The sequence below is a fragment of the Cebus imitator genome, unplaced genomic scaffold, assembly GCF_001604975.1.
Source record: "Cebus imitator isolate Cc_AM_T3 unplaced genomic scaffold, Cebus_imitator-1.0 Scaffold235, whole genome shotgun sequence".
Classification (NCBI taxonomy): Eukaryota; Metazoa; Chordata; class Mammalia; order Primates; family Cebidae; genus Cebus; species Cebus imitator.
In genome coordinates, this window is record NW_016107550.1 from 1,345,760 (window position 1) to 1,364,460 (window position 18,701).

The window sequence follows — 18,701 nt, forward strand, 5'->3', positions numbered from 1 at the left end:
TTTAGTAGAGACGGGGTTTCACCATGTTGACCAGGATGGTCTCGATCTCTTGACCTCGTGATCCACCCGCCTCGGCCTCCCAAAGTGCTGGGATTACAGGTTTGAGCCACCGCGCCCGGCCTCAATTTCTTAATTACTGTAGCTTTATAACAAATCTTGACATCTGGTAGAGCAGGACCCACTCTTCTTTAGATGTTTTGTTTATTCTTGACCCATTGTGTGTACTTGTAAACATACATGCACAAATTTCATCAGCTAGTCAAGTTCTACAAAAATCCTCTTGGAATTTTGATTTAGATTTGCACTGATTTTATGAATCAATTTGGGAGAATGAACACATTTACAACATTGACTCTTCTAATCCATGAATATGGTATATCTCTCCTCTTACTAGACCTTCTTTAATATCACTCATAAAAATTTATTTCTAGAGGTCTTATATGTCTTTTAATAGATTTATTCTTTGATGCTTGCTATTCTGTGATACCTTTAATTTCAATATTCTACTATTTATTGCTAGACTACAGGTGTATAGTTAATTTTTGTATGTTGATTATTCAGCATTCTTGTTAAACTCTTATTAATTATATATTGATATTTGAGTACAAAATCATAGTGTATATGAAATAATGACAATTTTGTTTTTTCCTTTTCAATTCTTATACTTTTATTTATTTTTTCTTTACTGTGTTGGCAAAGACCCCTGTTCACAGGGAATAGACCTTCCTTGTGGGTTTTAATTCTGCTTTTGCAGTTTTAGTTTTCTTGCTATTTTGCCTTATTTAAAATATTTTTCTGTTTATCCTTTTCTTTAGCATTCTTTTTTTTTTTTATGGCGAGTAGAGGCCATGGCTCTTGGATTATACATAGGATAAATGGTGTCTGGGTAAAATATTTTCCTAGCTATCACATCAAGTTACTTTCAACGTCACGTTATTTCTCTGAGTATTTTGGATGGTGTGCCTCCTTTGATGTTCTTTTGGTGGAATTTTTTATTCTGCACAGACTGAACATTAGTGATCGTTCTTTATTGATTTTTGAATGAGGCAAGATTCAGCCAGATTTTCTCCAGGAGGGGCAGTCTAAGCCTTTTCTCAGATCTATAAGTGTTGACTAGCTCAAAATGCAGAACCTCTAAAACAGAAGAGTTTCTTCTGGTTTCTAGCAGCCTTTTGTCTTTTATGTATTGTTGTTCTTCTGAGGTCTCAACTTCAGGCTTCCTGTCTACTCCCAGTCAGTAACCATTACTCCTGCTTCTCCTCAAAAATAACCACTATCAGATAAAACTTTGCCTGTTTTGAACTTAATATTCATAGGCTCATACATTGTATGCTTTTTTGGGTCTGACTTATTTTGCTCAATATTATGTTTATGAGATTTATCTGTGTTGTTGTATATAGTATGGTTCATTTATTTTTTATTGATTTATAGTATTCTAGTACATGACTGTACTGCAGGTTATTTATTCATTCTCTTGTTGATGGGCATTTGGATTGTTTTCAGTTTTTGGCTATTACAAATGGTGCTGTTAGGACCACTCTCAAATAAGTCTTTTGGAATATATGAGTGTATTTTTTGCTGCGTGTATACCTATAAGAATTGCTGGATCGTAGTGTATGACTAAGTGCTGCTGGAGATTTTTTCAAATTGATTGTACCAGTGAACACTTCTACCAGCAGTGAATGACAGTTCTAGTTGCTTTACATCCTCACCAGCATTTGATATTGTCGGTCTTTATTTTATTCATATTGGTGGGTATATACTGACATCTCATTGTGGTCTTAATTTTCATTTTCCTGATGACTAACCACTAATGCTTACTTACCATAAGGATAACCTCATTTGTGAATATGTGCTCAGTTCTTTTGCCTGTTGCTTTTCTTGTTGATTTATAGGAGGGTTTTTTTTTGTTTGTTTTTCTTGAAAATACAGTGAATATGAGTCTTGTATCAGATACATGCATAGTGAATGTATTTTCCCACTTCTTGGCTCACTTTTAACTCTAATGGAGGTGGCTTTTGAATAATAAATGCTCTCAAATTTAATATAAACCAATCATCAATATTTTTTTTGTGGTCAGTACTTTTTGCTTTGTGATGAGAATGTTTTTTGCCCACCCCAAGGTCATGAAGATATTTTCATATTGTCTTCTAGTGACAAAGTTTCCTTTTATAGGAACAAATTTTCATTAAACTAATTTGATTTAAATAGAAACATTAAGGAAATAATAGTGCAGGTGGTACATGGATGTGGAAAAATTCATGAAGATGATAATAAGCAAGTGCTTGAGGGTTAAGAAATGCTCTTTTGAATCAATAATGCCTTTTTTTGAGTCTTATAAGCAATGTGTAAAGAACAGTGTTAGTTTTCCGTGATAATGCAGACATAGGGATTATCAGTTATATTGGATCATAATGCAAATTCATTCATTTATTTGGAAGCATTGGCTGGGCATTGGGAATTCAAGGATGAAAACTTGTCATTGCTGATCTAGAGGCTCACAGCCTGTTCAGGGAGACAGACTACACTACCAGGTAACAGTGTGGACTTTTTCTTTCTTTTTTTTAAAATTGTACTTTAGGTTCTGGCGTACATGTGCAGATCATGCAGGATTGTTGCATAGGTACACACATGGCAGTGTGGTTTGCTGCCTCCATCCCCCCATCACCTACATCTGACATTTCTCCCCATGTTATCCTTCCCCAACCTCCCCACCCCCCACTGTCCTTCCCTTGCCGCCCCCAACAGACCCCAGTGTGTGATACTCCCCTCCCTGTGTCCCTGTGTTCTCATTGTTCAACATCCACCTGTGAATGAGAACATGTGATGTTTGGTTTTCTGTTCTTGTGTCAGTTTGCTGAGAATGATGGTTTCCAGTTTCATCCATGTCCCTACAAAGGACACAAACTCATCATTTTTTATAGCTACATCGTATTCCATGGTGTATATGTGCCACATTTTCCTTGTCCAGTCTATCGTTGATGGGCATTTGGGTTGGTTCCAGGTATTTGCTATTGTAAACAGTGCCACAATGAACATACGTGTGCATGCATCTTTATCATAGAATGATTTATAATCTTTTGGGTATATACCCAGTAATGGGATTGCTGGGTCAAATGGAATTTCTATTTCTAGGTCTTTGAGGAATCACCACACTGTCTTCCACAATGGTTGAACTGGTTTACACTCCCACCAACAGTATAAAAGTATTCTTATTTCTCCACATCTTCTCCAGCATCTGTTGTCTCCAGATTTTTTAATGATTGCCATTCTAACTAGCATGAGGTGGTATCTCAATGTGGTTTTGATTTGCATTTCTCTAATAATCAGTGATGATCAGCATTTTTTCATGTTTGTTGGCTTCATATATGTCTTCTTTTGAAAAGTGTCTGTTCATATCCTTCACCCACATTTGGATGGGCTTGTTTATTTTTTTCTTGCAAATCTGTTTTAGTTCTTTTTCTAGGAGGTTAGGCTAAAGGCAGGTGTACATAGCCTGAGAGGGTTGAGTGCAGGGGAGGAAGTCTTGGGAGACTTTTTAGACAGAGTTAGCCACTGAGCTGGACATTTAAGAAGAAGGTAGGTGGTCAAAACCTTTGAGGTTGAGGCTCTGGGCTGCCTCCAGATGTCAGCCACTATAGCCAGCATGGGCTGGAAAGAGAGTTTCCTCTGTTGGACCCACTGGGGCCTGGGAAAGAAAATCTCAGAGCTTGCATAGCCTCACAGGTAAAAGACCTCAGCCAGGTTTGCAGGGACTCTCTTCTGAGACTGGTTGTCTCAGAACAATCACTTGGAAACTTCAGACTAGTGGTGGGTTCCTTTGGCGTCCTATTGATCAGTTTCTGGGGAGGGGTTAGGGCACCTTTCCTTTAAGTTCCCTGGGAGATTTTGATGCTCAGTTGGGGTAAGAGCTGCTGTCTGGGGAAGCCCAGTGATGAGGGTCTGGAGGATCCTGTCTGCTGTGGTGGGTGTTAAAGAGCTTTCGAAGGACGACTGGATAAGGCTGAGAATGGCTCAGAGATTTCCCAAGATCCAGAGAGAGGCCCTGCCCCTCAGGGAAGCCAGTGGTATCTGAGAAAGGCAGAAAGCTACTGCAGACAGATCTTCAGTGCCCTGGGAAACTGCCTCCATACTTCACTGATCAAAGGCAACGTCAAGTTCAGAAAGACAAAGGGAAGAATTCTGTTAAGTCGAAGCTACTCCATTTATAGTTGACAATGAAAGCAACAGTTCAGGAGGGCTGTGTGCTTATTCCTGGCAGTGCCCACCATGTCTTGAGGCAATCAGAGCAGGCCATTGGGCCTTGGACTCTGAGCTCTGCTCGTCCAGTGCAGGATGCCTGTCTTGGCTCCAGCTCTTTTCCTGGTGTGACCCCAAACACCACCAAGCAACTTCGTTTGTGTTACACTCTAGAGTTTTCAGGTCAGACAGAGGTGGTGTAAATTTGTGCTTGAGATTTTATAACTCAGACACCTAAAGGCTATTTAACTGTGTTCGGCATCCCTGAGTCTCAGCTTGTTCATGTGTAAAATGGCGCAACGATGTCCATCTCTTGGGGTCATTGTGCAGATTCAATGACAGGAGTCTCTAGCCAGTCTGGCTCTCTGTAGTTACCTGCAGGTTTGCCCTATTGCTCCCCAAATAACTACATTTTTAAAACAATTTTCATGACATGACTCATGAAAGTCTCCCACCCTCTGGATAAATTTGGGATACTGAAGGTGGGGTGTTGGGGTCAATGCCAGATTCAGAATTCTTTCTTATGTGCTATAGTCTGATTGTGCCCTGGAACTTCTGGACTGCAAAGGCCACCATGATCTTATATGCAATGGACATTTGCAATTTGTTCAAGAGTTGCTGTGCATAAATGGTGACGATGATGATGATGAGGACTAATGAATCTGTGCCAGAGGGCGAATGTCTCTTTTGTAAAGTAGCTGCAATGCAGACACTGCTAGCAAGAGGCAGATCTAAGGCAGTGCATGTGGGGTGGGGTAGAATGAGGCAGGGGACCCCACGCTCACCTCCTGAGGAATAAAGGGTGAGACTGGGAGATGGCGCCCTGCTCCGTGTGGAGTGTTCTCAGAGAGGCGTGCTCTCTTTAAGAGAAAAGCAGATTCATCCTGGATGACTGTCATTCTCCTTTCCTCTGGATTGTGACACATCTCGGATCTCTAATTAATATTTTCCTGAAGTGTTTTCACACTTTTTTTCTGTGTTCTCCTCACCCACATGCTTCTCAGGATTAGATCTTTTTTTCTTCCTAGAAGCAACAGAAACTTGATTTAATGGTAAAGGATGAATTTGTTTGTTTTAGGGGAGGAATGGGGAGCTCATCTGGAGGCTGTTGGAACAGATTGGCTCAAGAGTCACTGAAGGATTGACTGCCGGAGCCGGAGCCCGCTTTCCTGCAGCCTGGCTGGGAACCCCCGGGGATGAAGAGCTGCCAATGAGTTTCCCATTTATTTCAAGCACTCTTTAAACCTAGTAATTAAATCATCAATTGACATTGTAATACAAATATGTTACAGTTCCAACAAAGATTTTTTTTAACTTTCTGATTACAGACATTTAAATTAAGCTTTGAAATGCTTGGTTCTCCTCCATTTTGCTTAGCCATCGATGCACACTCTTGTCTTCCTCAGTGATGTTTTCTGAAGGATGGAGAAAAGTCCTAGTCCTTCGAAGTGGGATTGTGATTGACAGGTCCTTGGAACGGGACCAGATGTTTCTTTGAGAATTTAAAGTCGATGAAATTCTAACCTCTCATTCTCACTTTGCCATGCTTTTGGAGTTCTTTGGCTGGCAGAGTCCTCTGGACTCATTTTTCGGGAAGTGCCGTGCAGTCCTCTGTGTTTGCTGCACCTGCCAGTCACATGCTTGCTTGCCTTTGTTATATGTAAAATTTTGATGCCACAAAAGAAATAGCACTCGAAAATAAATCCCCTCAGCCAGGCAGTTTACTTCTATAGAAGGGTGCGCCTTACAGATGGAGCAATGGTGAGTGCACACCTAGACAAGGGAGGAGAAGGGGTACTTATTCCTGATGGGGGCCGCTCTTACTGCTGTGTCATTCCCCTATTGGCTAGGGTTAGACTACACAGTCTAGACTAATCCCAACTGGCTATTTTAAAGAGAGCAGGGGTATGAGCTGGAGGGGCAGGATGGGTAGTTTGGCAGGAAGGATGGTTACAGGCAGGTCAGAGCAGGTAGCCAGGGTGACCTAGGTCAAAGCAGGTGACCAGAGCAGGTGACTGGGGCAGGTGACTGAAGCAGGTGACCGGGGTGAGTCAGGACAGAGCAGGGGATGGGGGGAACAGATGTGAGCTACTGATTAGAACTGGTGGAGAAGGTTATTTACTGAAACTACAAGGAAGTTAAACTTTAAAATGGAGGACGAAGAACTGAACATACTGACATACTGACTCTTTGAAGAGAAATTGAGAACTTGTTGTATCCAACACCTTTGTGTCTATGTTTCTGGGCGCATGATTCCAGCTGTTCTTTCAGTAAAGGCCTATGGTTATGGTGCGAGTGTGGTACATTTCCTGAGTATTCATGTGCCTGAAAAGGCCTTAGTTACTGTTGTTGAAAAAATGCGAACTTTGAATGAAGAGGCCTTCCAGACAGGCTTTGTGTGAGCGACATGGCTGTTTACTCACCTGGGTGCAGGTGGGCTAAGGCCGAAAAGGGCATTAGCAAAGGGCAGTGGGGTAGGAGTTGGTTTTATAGGTTTGGGTAGTTTTTTTGGGGGGTGGGGTGTTGCAGAGTAAGTTCAGTTACAGTGGTGGGGTTGGGTGAGAGGTATTTACATTATCATAAGAACAGTTACGATGGCAGGGTTGGGTGAGGGGCTTGTCTGGCGAAGCTCCACAGGGTGGGCGATGGCGAACACAGGCAGGGGGTGGGAGACTTCAGCCAAGGCAAGCGGGACTTCGGACTGTCAGGCTCCAGGCTTGCATATGGAGACCTGACAACCGTGACTGTTGACTGTAACTTAGTGCTAGTGGCTTCCAGACCCCAGTTTCTTTTCCTTCAGTCCTTAGAATGCACAGGTTGCTCCTGCAAAGTCCTGTGCTAGTCTGACAGTCACTCCTGGTCATCTCGTGGCCGTCCTAGACAAGCCTGGGACCGTGGCGGGGAGACGGTGCTTGTCTCCCTTCTGCCATCTCTACCCTTCTTTTGAGATTTCTGGTTCTGAAGACATGGGGGTCTCCTGGACACCGGTTCATTCATGCTTTGGATCTTGTCTGGCTGCTTATTGTCTCAGAGAAGCTGCCTAGGGGTTATGGTGTTAGCAGCAGTTCCCCATTGTGGCTGGGGTCCAAAGACCAGGGTGTAGGCCAGAGACTGACGTGATGACAATGATGTCACTTCAGGGACCAGGAGTGGCCTTGAGCACTGGCCTAAGCGAGTGGGAGCTGCTGGTATCTGGCAAATTGTTTGCACTGTGTTCCCTCTAGGCTTTGTCAGCCCAGGGTGCAGCTGAGAGAGGCCCCCATCCACTTTTTAAGGCTCAGCAGGCCTGGGAACTGCAGATGGTTTCAAGTGTTTTGCCCTAGCCCCTGTGGCTCTGAGGCCTCTGGACCATTCTGCAGGTTTAAAATTCCCCACCCCTCCTCTCTCTGGAGTGGCTGAGCATGCTTTGCTTCATCCTGCATCATTTTCTCCCCACTGTAGTATTGTTCCCCTTAGCAGGAGAACTGAAGGGGGAGGAGCAGGTCATTTTATTCATTTTGGACATTGAGTAAACCTGTCAAAGATCTCTAGGATGGGCCCAGTGTGGTGGCTCACGCCTGTAATCCCAGCACTTTGGGAGGCCAAGGCGGGTGGATCACCTGAGGTCAGGAGTTTGAAACCAGCTTGACCAACATGGTGAAACACTGTCTCTACCAAAAATACAAAATTAGCTGGGCATGGTTGCAGGCACCTGTAATCTCAGCTACTCAGGAGGCTGAAGCAAGAGAATTGCTTGAACCTGGGAGGCAGAGGTTGCGGTGAGCCAACATCTTACCACTGTATTGCTGCCTGGGTGATAAGAGCAAAACTCTGTCTCAAAACAAAATAAAACACATCTCTAGGATGATGCTTCTCAGGGTAGAAAGAAAAGGAGAAAAATGAATAAGTTGAAATATTCTGAAATTCATTAGAGTGGAGTATTAAGTGTGGTGACTATTTCAATATTCTGTATTTTGAATTAATTTAGAATCTTTAAAGCAAAAGAGAATTTTCCTATCTTTTATTTTCTAGTCCCTTACTTTCCCGTCCTTCAGTATAGGAAAATGCTGCCTTTCTAAATGTAGAGATTCCTGTGTCAGACATCAATATAATTCTTTAAGATGGGCTGAGGAACTTTTCCTGGGATGCTTGATTCCGACATAGGGTTTTGCCTTGTTGATCTTTGCATAAAGGGATGCAGGATAGAGAGCTTGTGCTTAGACTACTTTATGCTTAAACTTCTTATTAACTTTTAAAAAGTATTTTAAAATGGGATTTTGGGAAGGCAGGTAGCTCCCAGCTGGCTTAGTGGGTAGTTTTTTCAGCGCCTGCAGGATTCCGTACTGTGGGGCATGGCGCCCTGCGTGGGGTATGGCGCCCTGCGTAGGGCAGGGTTGCAGTAACATTTGTTGGGTTGCACTGATGCTCATGGAAACAGGGTGGAGTCAGAGTAAGGCAGACGTGGGATGGAAGAAAGGAGAGGAGGCTATAAAAGGGAAAACTAAAGAATAGAAGATTAGAAGATTGATGAGATAAGAACTTTCTGAGTGAAGCTGATGTTACTGCTGTGTGCCTGACTGATACTGGGGCTTCTGCCACCTGAATGTGAAGGGCCAGAGTGCCGAGGAGGGAGCAGTAACAACCTGGAGGAACTTCTTCTGCAGCAGACGTTGGCAGATGACTGGGTATTTGCTTCAGCTGCAGATCGCAGGCGGCTTACTCCAGCCCCAGCATTCACAACTGCAGCCGATGATGGGAGCCTCCAGGCTTCTGAGGCCTGCCCCCGAAGTCAACAGGCCGGTCTCCAGACAAGCAAGTGGTCTGAGTTTAAACTTTTGTTTTTTTTTTTGAGACAGGGTCTCACTCTGCAGCCCAGGCTGGAGTGCATGATCTCAGCTCACTTAACCTCTGCTTCTAGAGTTTAAGCAATTCACCTGCCTCAGCCTCTTGAGTAGCTTGGATTACAGGCATGTGCCATCACACCCGGCTAATTTTTGTATTTCTAGTAGAGATGGGGTTTCCCCATATTCGTCAGGCTGGTCTCGAAATCCTGACCTCAAGTGATCCACCTGCCTTGGCCTCCCAAAGTGCTGGGATTATAGGTGTGTGCCGCTGCACCCGGCCCTGACTGTAAACTTTGTGCATGTGATTGGTCACTGATTGGTATAGACAATGCCTGCAACATCTCAGAGCTGAGGTGTGGGCTCTGAAGGTGGATTGTTAAAGGAAAGGTGGGGCTGTCTTAGGAAGTCAGTCTGAGGGCGATGAGCCTGTGCCACAGCGGGGAAAGACTGCCCTCGGGGTTGTGGAAAGAAAAGTCCAAACAAGGAAGGAAGGTCTGGACTGAGAAGGAAGAGGAGGAAGAGCAAAACAGTGTGTGATGGAAGCCAGGCCGTGCTTGGTGTGGGGGTGGAGGAGTGTCTGAGAGGGAGAAACTGCGGGGCCCAGAACACAAGAAACAGAGAAGAGGCTGAGGAGTCCCAAAGGGCCACAGACTGACCAGGGCCACTGTGAATTAATGGAGACAGACGCAAAAATCCCAGGAAAGAAAAAAAAAATCTCAGGAAAGGAAGGGAGAGGGGAAGCGGAGATGGAGGTGTTGCCCCTCCGGGTACTGGCCAGCAGGAGAAGGCAGTTGGTAGAAGTGTTAACTCCGAAGCTGGATGAGGCTGCCCCGGGCTGTGTTCACCCTCCGCTCTGGACAGCAGCTGCCGACGCCTGTTCTGTGCCCCGTGTCAGTTGTGAGCCTGATGTCCCCTTGTTTTGCTGATGGCACCCTGATCTCAGTGGGCAGCCAGGGGACCAGGTGAGTCAGGCCCTCTCTGGAGGCAAGTGTGAGGTCGCGTGGAGACTCAGAGGTATGATGGGAGTGGACAGTGCCATTAGAGTCCACCGCTCTGCTGCCTAGATGACAGGAGCTCTGTGCCCTTCCACCTGCCCCTGTCCTGTGTCTGGCTTCTGTCCGTCTCACTTTCTGCCATCCCTCTCATCTCTCCAGGGATTTCCCTTCTTCTCTAAATTGGCTGTGGTGGTTTCTTACAACCAAACGGCCCTCACTAACCCACGTGGATCAGTAATTCTGTCTTTGCCTTTCAAGGACATTGTGTTTTCTCTGTGTGGAATCTCTAGCTTCTTTGTAAGTGGCACAGGCGGTAGAGAAGGCTTCCAAACAAAGCTCAAGGCTCTAAAGATAGCATCATCTAATAAGGACAAAAAATCTCAGTGTTAGGGCATTGGGTTCCTGTAAGACCACGTTTGTGAGAGGGCCAAGTTCATGTGTGTTTATCTGGGCTTCCCACCAAAGCCATCATTTGTGCTGTGGGTCGAGGGAGTGAAGTGTCTGGCTTTGCTGTGACACCATCACAGGAGTGGACTAGTGGGCAGTTAGATGTGGCAGCTGCCGACGCTGCTGGCTGCGGGATCTGCCCTTGCAGTTGTGAGGGATGATCTAGCCCGTGAGAGGGCAGGCACTGCATTTCCAGTTGCTATTAGATGTGCACCCATGAAACATCTCACTTGTGGACACTTTCTTTTCACCCCTTGTGTGTCTTGGCAAGAGGATGGGACAGAGCTTCAGTCTATTGACAGAAAGGCAATTTTGATGGATGTGTAATTTTAGTCAGGTACCTCCTTTTTTGAATTAAAATATTCATATGCATAGGAGTCGTTCTCTTTTTCTGGAAGCGATGTTTGGAATAGCAGTTATTGTTGCTTACTGAGCTGGCACATGATCTATATGTGTCTGCCTGTCCATCTGGTGGGCTATCTGTCCATCTGCCTGTCTCTCGCTTTGACTGTATAAATGATATAAATAAAGGTGGCTTTGCTGAAGGAAGTCCATGGAACTCACCCCCTGCTGTATCTTCTGCTGTGGAGGAAAGACCCAGGGGATGGGAACACTTTCAGCGTGGCAATGAAATAAGTTCATAAGATGGCAGCACATCTTTTCTGTGTTTCTGATACTTGGTTATGTGGGACTGTTGTGGGTATGTATTGAGTAACAGGACATGGAGGGACAGGACCTGTGCCTGGTTCCCCATCAAGGTCTGAAATCCCCCAGGTCTCTTGAGCCTGGAACTAGAGCTGGCAGAGTGAAGATGAATAGAGGCTATTTCCAGGCCACCAGAATTGCCTGACAGAACCTGCTGCCTAGCCAGCTGGGTGTCACAGTCAGTGGGTGGGATATCCCTCTCAGTGGGTGGGGCCTCTCAGTGAGTGGGTTCTCTCAGTGGGTGAGATCTCTTGGTGGATGGGGCCCCTCAGTGGGCGGGATCTCTCAGTGGGTGGGGTCTCTTGGTGGGTGGGCCCCTCAGTGGGTGGGGCCTCTCAGTGGGTGGGGCCTCTCAGTGGGTGGGGCCTCTCAGTGGGTGGGGCCTCTCAGTGGGTGGGGTCTCTCGGTGGGTGGGGTCTCTCGGTGGGTGGGGTCTCTCAGTGGGTGGGATCTCCCAGGACAGGCTGGTTATTCCTGAGAATGCTGACTGTGTCTAAGCAGGACAGGCTGAGACCAGGTGATGGGGAGAAGAGCAAGGACTGAGCAGGAGATGAGGATGAGAATGGGGCACAGCAGGGCAGCAGCCCCAGCTTAGGGAGCCCAAGAGCTCAAGTCAGAGCCCAGGCTCCTGGGGCCAGGCTGAAGGATGTCCTGGAGTCCAGCCTCTCAGAAGGGATGGGTAGTCTAATGAGTCAGTGGCCTTGACTCTCAGAGCTTGCCCTGGTTTCTGACTAGGCCCTCTGGTGGGTACCAGTGACCACCAGGGTCTGTGAGCCCCAAGAGGTGAGTGACACCTGACAGAAGGGGCCCACTGTCCGGAGATCAGGGTGGAGGGCATGGGCCCAGACTCCCAGCCCTCTCAGAGAGTGATGGGGTGTGGGATTATAACCTGGGCTGAGGGGCCAAGCTGCAGAGGTGCTAGACCACGAGAGGGGCAGGGTGGGGCCGCTGGGACAGCATGAGGAGGTTCTGTGAGGAGGCAGGGCTATTGGAGGCCAGCAGTGAGGATTTCTGTGTATGTAGTGTGGGAAATAACCTTGCTGGTCAGATGCTTGAAGTCAATTTCTGGTAGGCAGGGTGGAGAATGGCTCTGTGAACATATGGACCCAGGAACTGCCCCCACGTGGGTCATATTCATGTCCTTCAGGCCTGGAAGGTGTGAGGGCAAACCCTGGTGAGGGAAATGGGCATGGTAACCAGGCTTTCCTCTGTGAGGTCAGCCTCAGGTAGTTGGCATGCCTGCTGCACACAGCTCCTCAATGCAGGGCCTCCGGGTCATTGTATGGCCCCCACTCACTGCATAGCCTTTCATATTCACTGTGTACACCCCTCCCCCTTCACTAAATGCTTCACCATTCACTGTGGTGGGTGTGGGGGCAAGCAGCAGCACAGGGGTCAGGACACCCGGCTCTGGGTGCTGCTGTAACACTGTCATTCTTCCGGACAATGGGCTAGGCTGGGACAATCAAGCACTGGTGTTTTATTCCAGGGGCAAATGGTGTTTACTAGCTGTGTTTCATGCTATCCATTTTGCCAAGAATGGAAAACAATAGATTTTTTTCTACTTATATTGCTCTGCTCATTAGCATGCACGATATAAAGCCCAGAGTTGCTGAAGCAAAATCAGCAAGTTCTGATTAATTTGCAGAGCTCCAATGATGCTTCCTGACTGAGTCACGTTGGCGAAGGATCCTTAATTGGGAACAGCCTCAGACAGTAGCATGGACAGCAAAGGAGAAGGAATATCAGAGCGAAAACACCCCTAAAGCAAATGCCAACAAGAAAGAACATTGGCTTAATGCTGACAGTTCAATCAGCCATGCCTGAAAAGATGGGGCATGCCTGTGGATGGGAGTTCAGGGGAATATGGAAAAGCATGCAGCCAGATTTAGAAAATAAGAAGCTCATCCCTTTCAGCATCTGTCCTTGTTTTTAACAAGCACTGTCCTTTCCAGGTTGCCCACCTCTTGGTCTGGAAACCTTAAAAATCACAGACTTCCAGCTGCATGCCTCCACGGCGAAGCGCTATGGCCTGGGAGCGCATCGAGGGAGACTCAACATCCAGGTACCTGGCCCTGTGGTTGGAAGGATTTTGACTGCATTGTTTATTGCTCTGGTTCCTTGAGCTTGGGTCAGATCCCATGCCCTGGATGTAAAATGCATTAGCCCAGATTGTCACAGCAAGAAAGGATATTGCTGAATGATCTTAATTTTACAGAGAGAGCTCTGAGACTCAGGGAGGCAATGTCTTCTCCAAAGACTGTAGTGAGAAAAAGTGAGACCAGCGGTACCTGGACACAGGTAGTTCTTCTTCCGCCTTTTGAACACTTGTCTTCTACATGCTGTTGGTCTGGAAAGGACAGGGGGAAGGTGGAATGCCTGAGGCATGGCGAGGCAGAGCTGTGGCACATGAGGCCGTGGCATTTGTTTTCCCTTGCCTCCCTGCCAATGTGTCTTGTCTCTGCCACACACAGCTCTTCCAGGCTTTCCTGTGGCTCCCTCCATTGCGTTCCCCCAGCTCAAGCCCTCAGTGGCTCCTAGGGCCAAGCACATCATGGCGGGCCTCCCTCCTGAGGACGGTCAAGGGCCTTCCTGAGCTGGGGCCTCAAGACTGTTGGGCCTCCGGCTCTGTCAGTCCCATCAGTCAAAGGGCTTCTCCAGGAAAGTGAGCTCCTCCCTGCACACTCCACATGCCACCCAGTTCTTGTCTCCAGGCCTTTTCTATAGCAGGTTCCCCTCCCTGGAACTTCCATTGTGTTGATTCGCTGACCTGCCTTTGCTGGGCAGCACAGGAGGCTCTCCATGGATGGGCTGTCCAGCAGGGCACAGCCAGCTAGACCGTCCTCACTTCATCTCTCCGGCCTCCGGTAGTCCTTCACCCATGAGAGGCCCACCCCAGGGAGACCCCAGGCTCGCCTTGGAGAATGCATTGGCCAAGCACACGCTCCTGCCTGTGGTCAGGGTGAAAAGGAGGCGTGCTTGGGAATCATATCAGTGCTATTTATCTTCATGTTTTTTTTTTTTTCTTTAGTGGCGTATTATTCACCCTGATGCCTTCTCACAGGCATCTCCATGCCTGCTCTTAGACTGGGAAGTTGCTGCTTTCGTAGCCAAATCTGGGCCCACCATCCCTAGCCTCTGGCTCTGACCTCACTCGGGTACCTAGTGTCGGCCCCAGAGAGGGCGGCGTTGCTTGCAGTGTGTGTTTGTGGGCTTCAGCATACAGCCCCAGCCCCCCACAGGGAGCTCACTGGGCTAAATCGGGGTGTCAGCAGGGCTGTGCTTCTGTGTCTGCTGGGGACACAGGGAAATGGGGACGAGGTCAGCCCACTTTTGTGGTTTGCGTCTTCCAGAGCCAGCGCCACATGCAGTGTGATTCCACTGTCACAGGTGCATAATTTAAGTCAGCATGCTCCAAAAATACAACTCCCCACACAGAATAGTTTGAAATGCAGTTTAAAAATAACCACATCTTGTCTCACATACGAGTATTTTGTAGGCGTGTTGAGCTAATGGGATTTTGTGATCGAGAAACACCAAGATGTCAGAATTAGAAACTGTGTTTCATACCCTAGTACAGGCTCTGAGCTGGTTTAGCCAGCCCCGTGCCAGCCCAGGACTCTGCAGGCACAGATGTGGCCGTGGTCCTGGCTGGAAGGCATGGGGCTCACAGCTTGGGTGCTGGTGCTGGTCGCTCTGCTGACCAGCTGTGTGGCCTTGGGTGAGATGCCCTCCTTCTCCGAGGCACAGTGTCGTCATCAGGAGTGTGGCTTCAGGTCCTACATCAGGTCCCACTGATGGGTCTGCCTCCTTCCTGGTATTGTGAGGGTCAAAAGGAGTGTAGAAAGAGAATTGTCTTTGGCCGTTCTCAAATGTATATTCTTACCCATTAGCGTTCATTCTGGCAGCAGACCATTGTGAGGTGCGTGCTATGTGCTGGCCACTGAAAGGGCCATGACAAAAGGCCCTAGGGGTTCTCTGCCTTCAAGATGCTTCAGTCTCTAGCAGAGGGAGAGCGGGAATCAGCTCCATGCATTATTGGCATGGTGCTAAGTGCCTTATACATGTTATTTCATTTATTCCTCCAACATGGAAGACAAGTACTGTTATTATTCCCTTTGCCTTATAGAAAACAGACACAGGGAGGATGGAGTGACTCAGCTCACATTTCCCAGGAGAGGCAGATTAAGAATCCAGGCAGCTTGAAACCTTGCGTTGTTGCTCCTAACGATGCCATAAAACTGCCTCCCAAGTCAACAGATAGAAGTGGTGTAGGTCCAACAGCTGGAATAGTGATCAAGCCGTGTATATCTCTTTTCTGACAATTATCTCACATTGATTTACTCATCTGCACCCTCGCCAAATGCTGAGCCACTTGCAGAAAATGTGACTCTTGCCTTTCTGGGTATTCCCCACCCCGTGTGAGTGCAGTGTCTGCACATATGGATGCGCCGAATCAACAAAGCTTCCGTGTAGTGGCTGCAGTGCTTAAGGGAGCTTAGGCGCTGCCGTGAAGCCTAGGAGGAGGCAGGACATGTGTTTTCCTAGTGCGTATTTGTCCTGTGTGGTTGGCAAATATGGGGATGATGTCATGATGACACAGAAGCAACATTGGTTCATGTGCGACTTTTGCAAGTCTGTGAATGGTCTGTGGAACCGAGCGTCAGCACCTGGCCACAGAGTGTCCTATCATGGGGGAGTGTGGAGTCTATGAATGGCCTGTGGGACTGAGCACCAGCACCTGGCCACAGAACGCCCTGTCACAGGGGTGTGTGGAGTCTATGATTGGTCTGTGAGACTGAGCACCAGCACCTGGCCACAGAATGTCCTGTCACAGGGGTGTGTGGAGTCTGTGAATGGTCTGTGGGACTGAGCACCAGCACCTGGCCACAGAATGCCCTGTCACAGGGGTGTGTGGAGTCTATGAATGGTCTGTGGGACTGAGCATCAGCACCTGGTCACAGAGTGCCCTGTCATGGGTGAGTGTGGAGTCTATGAATGGTCTGTGGGACTGAGCACCAGCACCTGACCACAGAGTGCCCTGTCACAAGTAAGTGTGGAGTCTATGAATGGTCTGTGGGACTGAGCACCAGCACCTGGCCACAGAATGTCCTGTCACAGGGGTGTGTGGAGTCTGTGAATGATCTGTGGGACTGAGAATCAGCACCTGGCCATAGATTGCCCTGTCACAGGGGAGTGTGGTGTCTATGAATGGTCTGTGGGACTGAGCACTAGCACCTGGCCACAGAGTGCCCTGTCACAGGTAACTGTGGAGTCTATGAATGGTCTGTGGGACTGAGCACCAGCACCTGACCACAGAGTGCCCTGTCACAGGTGAGTGCAGGAGCTGTGGAGTCCTGTGCCTGGCACCCTGTACCTCGTGTTCCTCTGGGTTGGTGCGCCTGTGCTGGTACATTGCTTAGTTCCCTTCCCTGTTCTGCCCCAGACTCAAACTCAGCAGCTCCACACTGCCTTCTACCCCCTGGCATCATCTGCCTCCCTGCTTGTTTCCTGTTCAGATCAAATCCTATAATTACAGCTGTATTTAAACACTATTTTGCACAACTCAACATGTCTTCTTAATTGTGCTAATGTGTTTTTAGAATTAATTTTTTTCAGTCTTCTGCTTCCAGACCTGTATAGATTTTGAATGGTCTGGCTGGAACCCTATTTTCCCCGTGAGCTGAATTTTTGTAGCACAAGATGTTGCAGTCTGGGAGCTTTTATTGGAATGTATTTGCCACATTACTGCAGAAATACCTGTCTCCTTTTCCATTATTTTAAGCAGAAGTACGTTGAAAGAATTTTTATAACTCAAATTATAACTTCTTTTTTCCAACTAGAATTTTACTTTTGCTAACTTAATAATATAAAGTTGGAGAAAAAACCAGCATTTACATTTTATCACTACATTGGGACAAGATAGACTTTCCAGGAATTCAAGCAAGACATCCAGTTTGGCAGGAGAGCAAATGTTCGGCCCCTCACCTGTGATGATTCTTCCTGTGTGCCCAGGACCCTTTTATACCAACTCACTTGTGAGGCTGTGATCTCATTTAGAAACAGTCACTGGTTTCTTCCATTCTGGGAGCAGCTACAGACAGATTGAAAATTAACATTCTGAGTCTCCAAGAGAACATGTTGACAATGACCTCTAAAATCATGCTCAGGGCTGGGCGTGCTGGCTCATGCCTGTAACCCCAACACTTTTGAAGGCCGAGGTGGGTGGATCACCTGAGGTCAGGAATTTCAGACCAGCCTGGCCAATATGGTGAAACCCCGTCTCTACTGCTGGGTGTGATGGCACATGCCTGTGATCCCAGCTACTCGGGAGGCTGAGGCAGGAGACTCACTTGAACCCAGAAGGCAGAGGTTGCAGTGAACCAAGATCATGCCACTGTACTCTAGCATGGGCAAAAGAGTAAAACTCTGTCTCAAAAAAAAAAAAAAAAAAATCATGCTGGAATCCTTTGCCTGTAGTTAGTCTTAGGAGGTGACCGTATATTCAGGTGGGTCATCTGATGGCAGCTCATCACCTGCCCCACCCCAAAGAATCCTCTTTTGAGGACTCTAAGCTGTTTTCCCTGGATCACAAACTAAGGAAGGAGGTTCAGAGACAGCAATCCTGCCAAAGTGACTTATTGCACCACTGTTATTATTTTGGACATTTTCTTAGCTGGCAAGCCTCAAACAGATTGCAGCAGTAAGCACTGCCACATCAGAGGGCTGGCTTTCAACCTCACCCTCTAGAATTTAAATTACGGTAAGTCAGGGTCTGATGTGTGAGCAGAAGAAATGAAATACTGAGTGTGTGTTTGGGACTCAGGATGTCACCAAAATTCCTGCCTGTTATTGGGGATGTAAAAAAGTTGGTGTTCAGATCAGAGCTTGGAAGAAATGGCTGACATTTTCAGGTCACAAAGACAAACATGGCACACTGCCCGCGCCCCTCCCGGGGTCTCTGTGACGGTCATTTGGCACTCTGTGGACCAGTCCATTCTGTGGACTCTGGTCACAGTCATTTGGCACTCTGTGGACCAGGTCCTGTCTCATCCATGTTAGAAATGACCCAGAGTTTGGTCTCTTAGAGAGAGAGGCTCACCTCTTGTGTCTCTTCCACGAGGAAGTGTCTGGCCATAATAATAGAGTCACAGCCATTTCCCCAGCACCACTGGAAGGAATCATGAGTCCTCTCCTCAGTCATTTCCTGAAAAAAATCCTATGGAGCATCGCGATGCCAATATTAGAATCTAGTTCCAGTGTTCTCATCCCCTTTTTACTTAAAATGATGTGGGTTACTTGGAGGTGGCCGCTAACCGTGGCTTTGTATGTACCCCACACGAAGACATGGATGCAGTTTTAGGACATTAACCAACTGAGTTTCATCCTGTGCCACAGCTCATGTTCCAGGGCACATCCTGCACGTGTCTCCCTGTACCTTTTGGCCCCAGTGCTCTTGGGGCCCCACTTTGACCAAAGGTGGAGCCCACAT

At 47.3% G+C, this 18,701-nt stretch overlaps 1 protein-coding gene across 1 annotated transcript in view; it reads left to right on the forward strand.

The window, feature by feature from the left end:
- Positions 1 to 18,701, forward strand: part of CPXM2 (carboxypeptidase X, M14 family member 2) — a 148,886-nt gene that overhangs the window by 18,269 nt on the left and 111,916 nt on the right. The window contains exon 3 of the mRNA XM_017497876.2: positions 13,165 to 13,274. Coding sequence (XP_017353365.1) covers positions 13,165 to 13,274 — 110 coding nt within the window. The remainder of the gene's footprint in view (positions 1 to 13,164; positions 13,275 to 18,701) is intronic.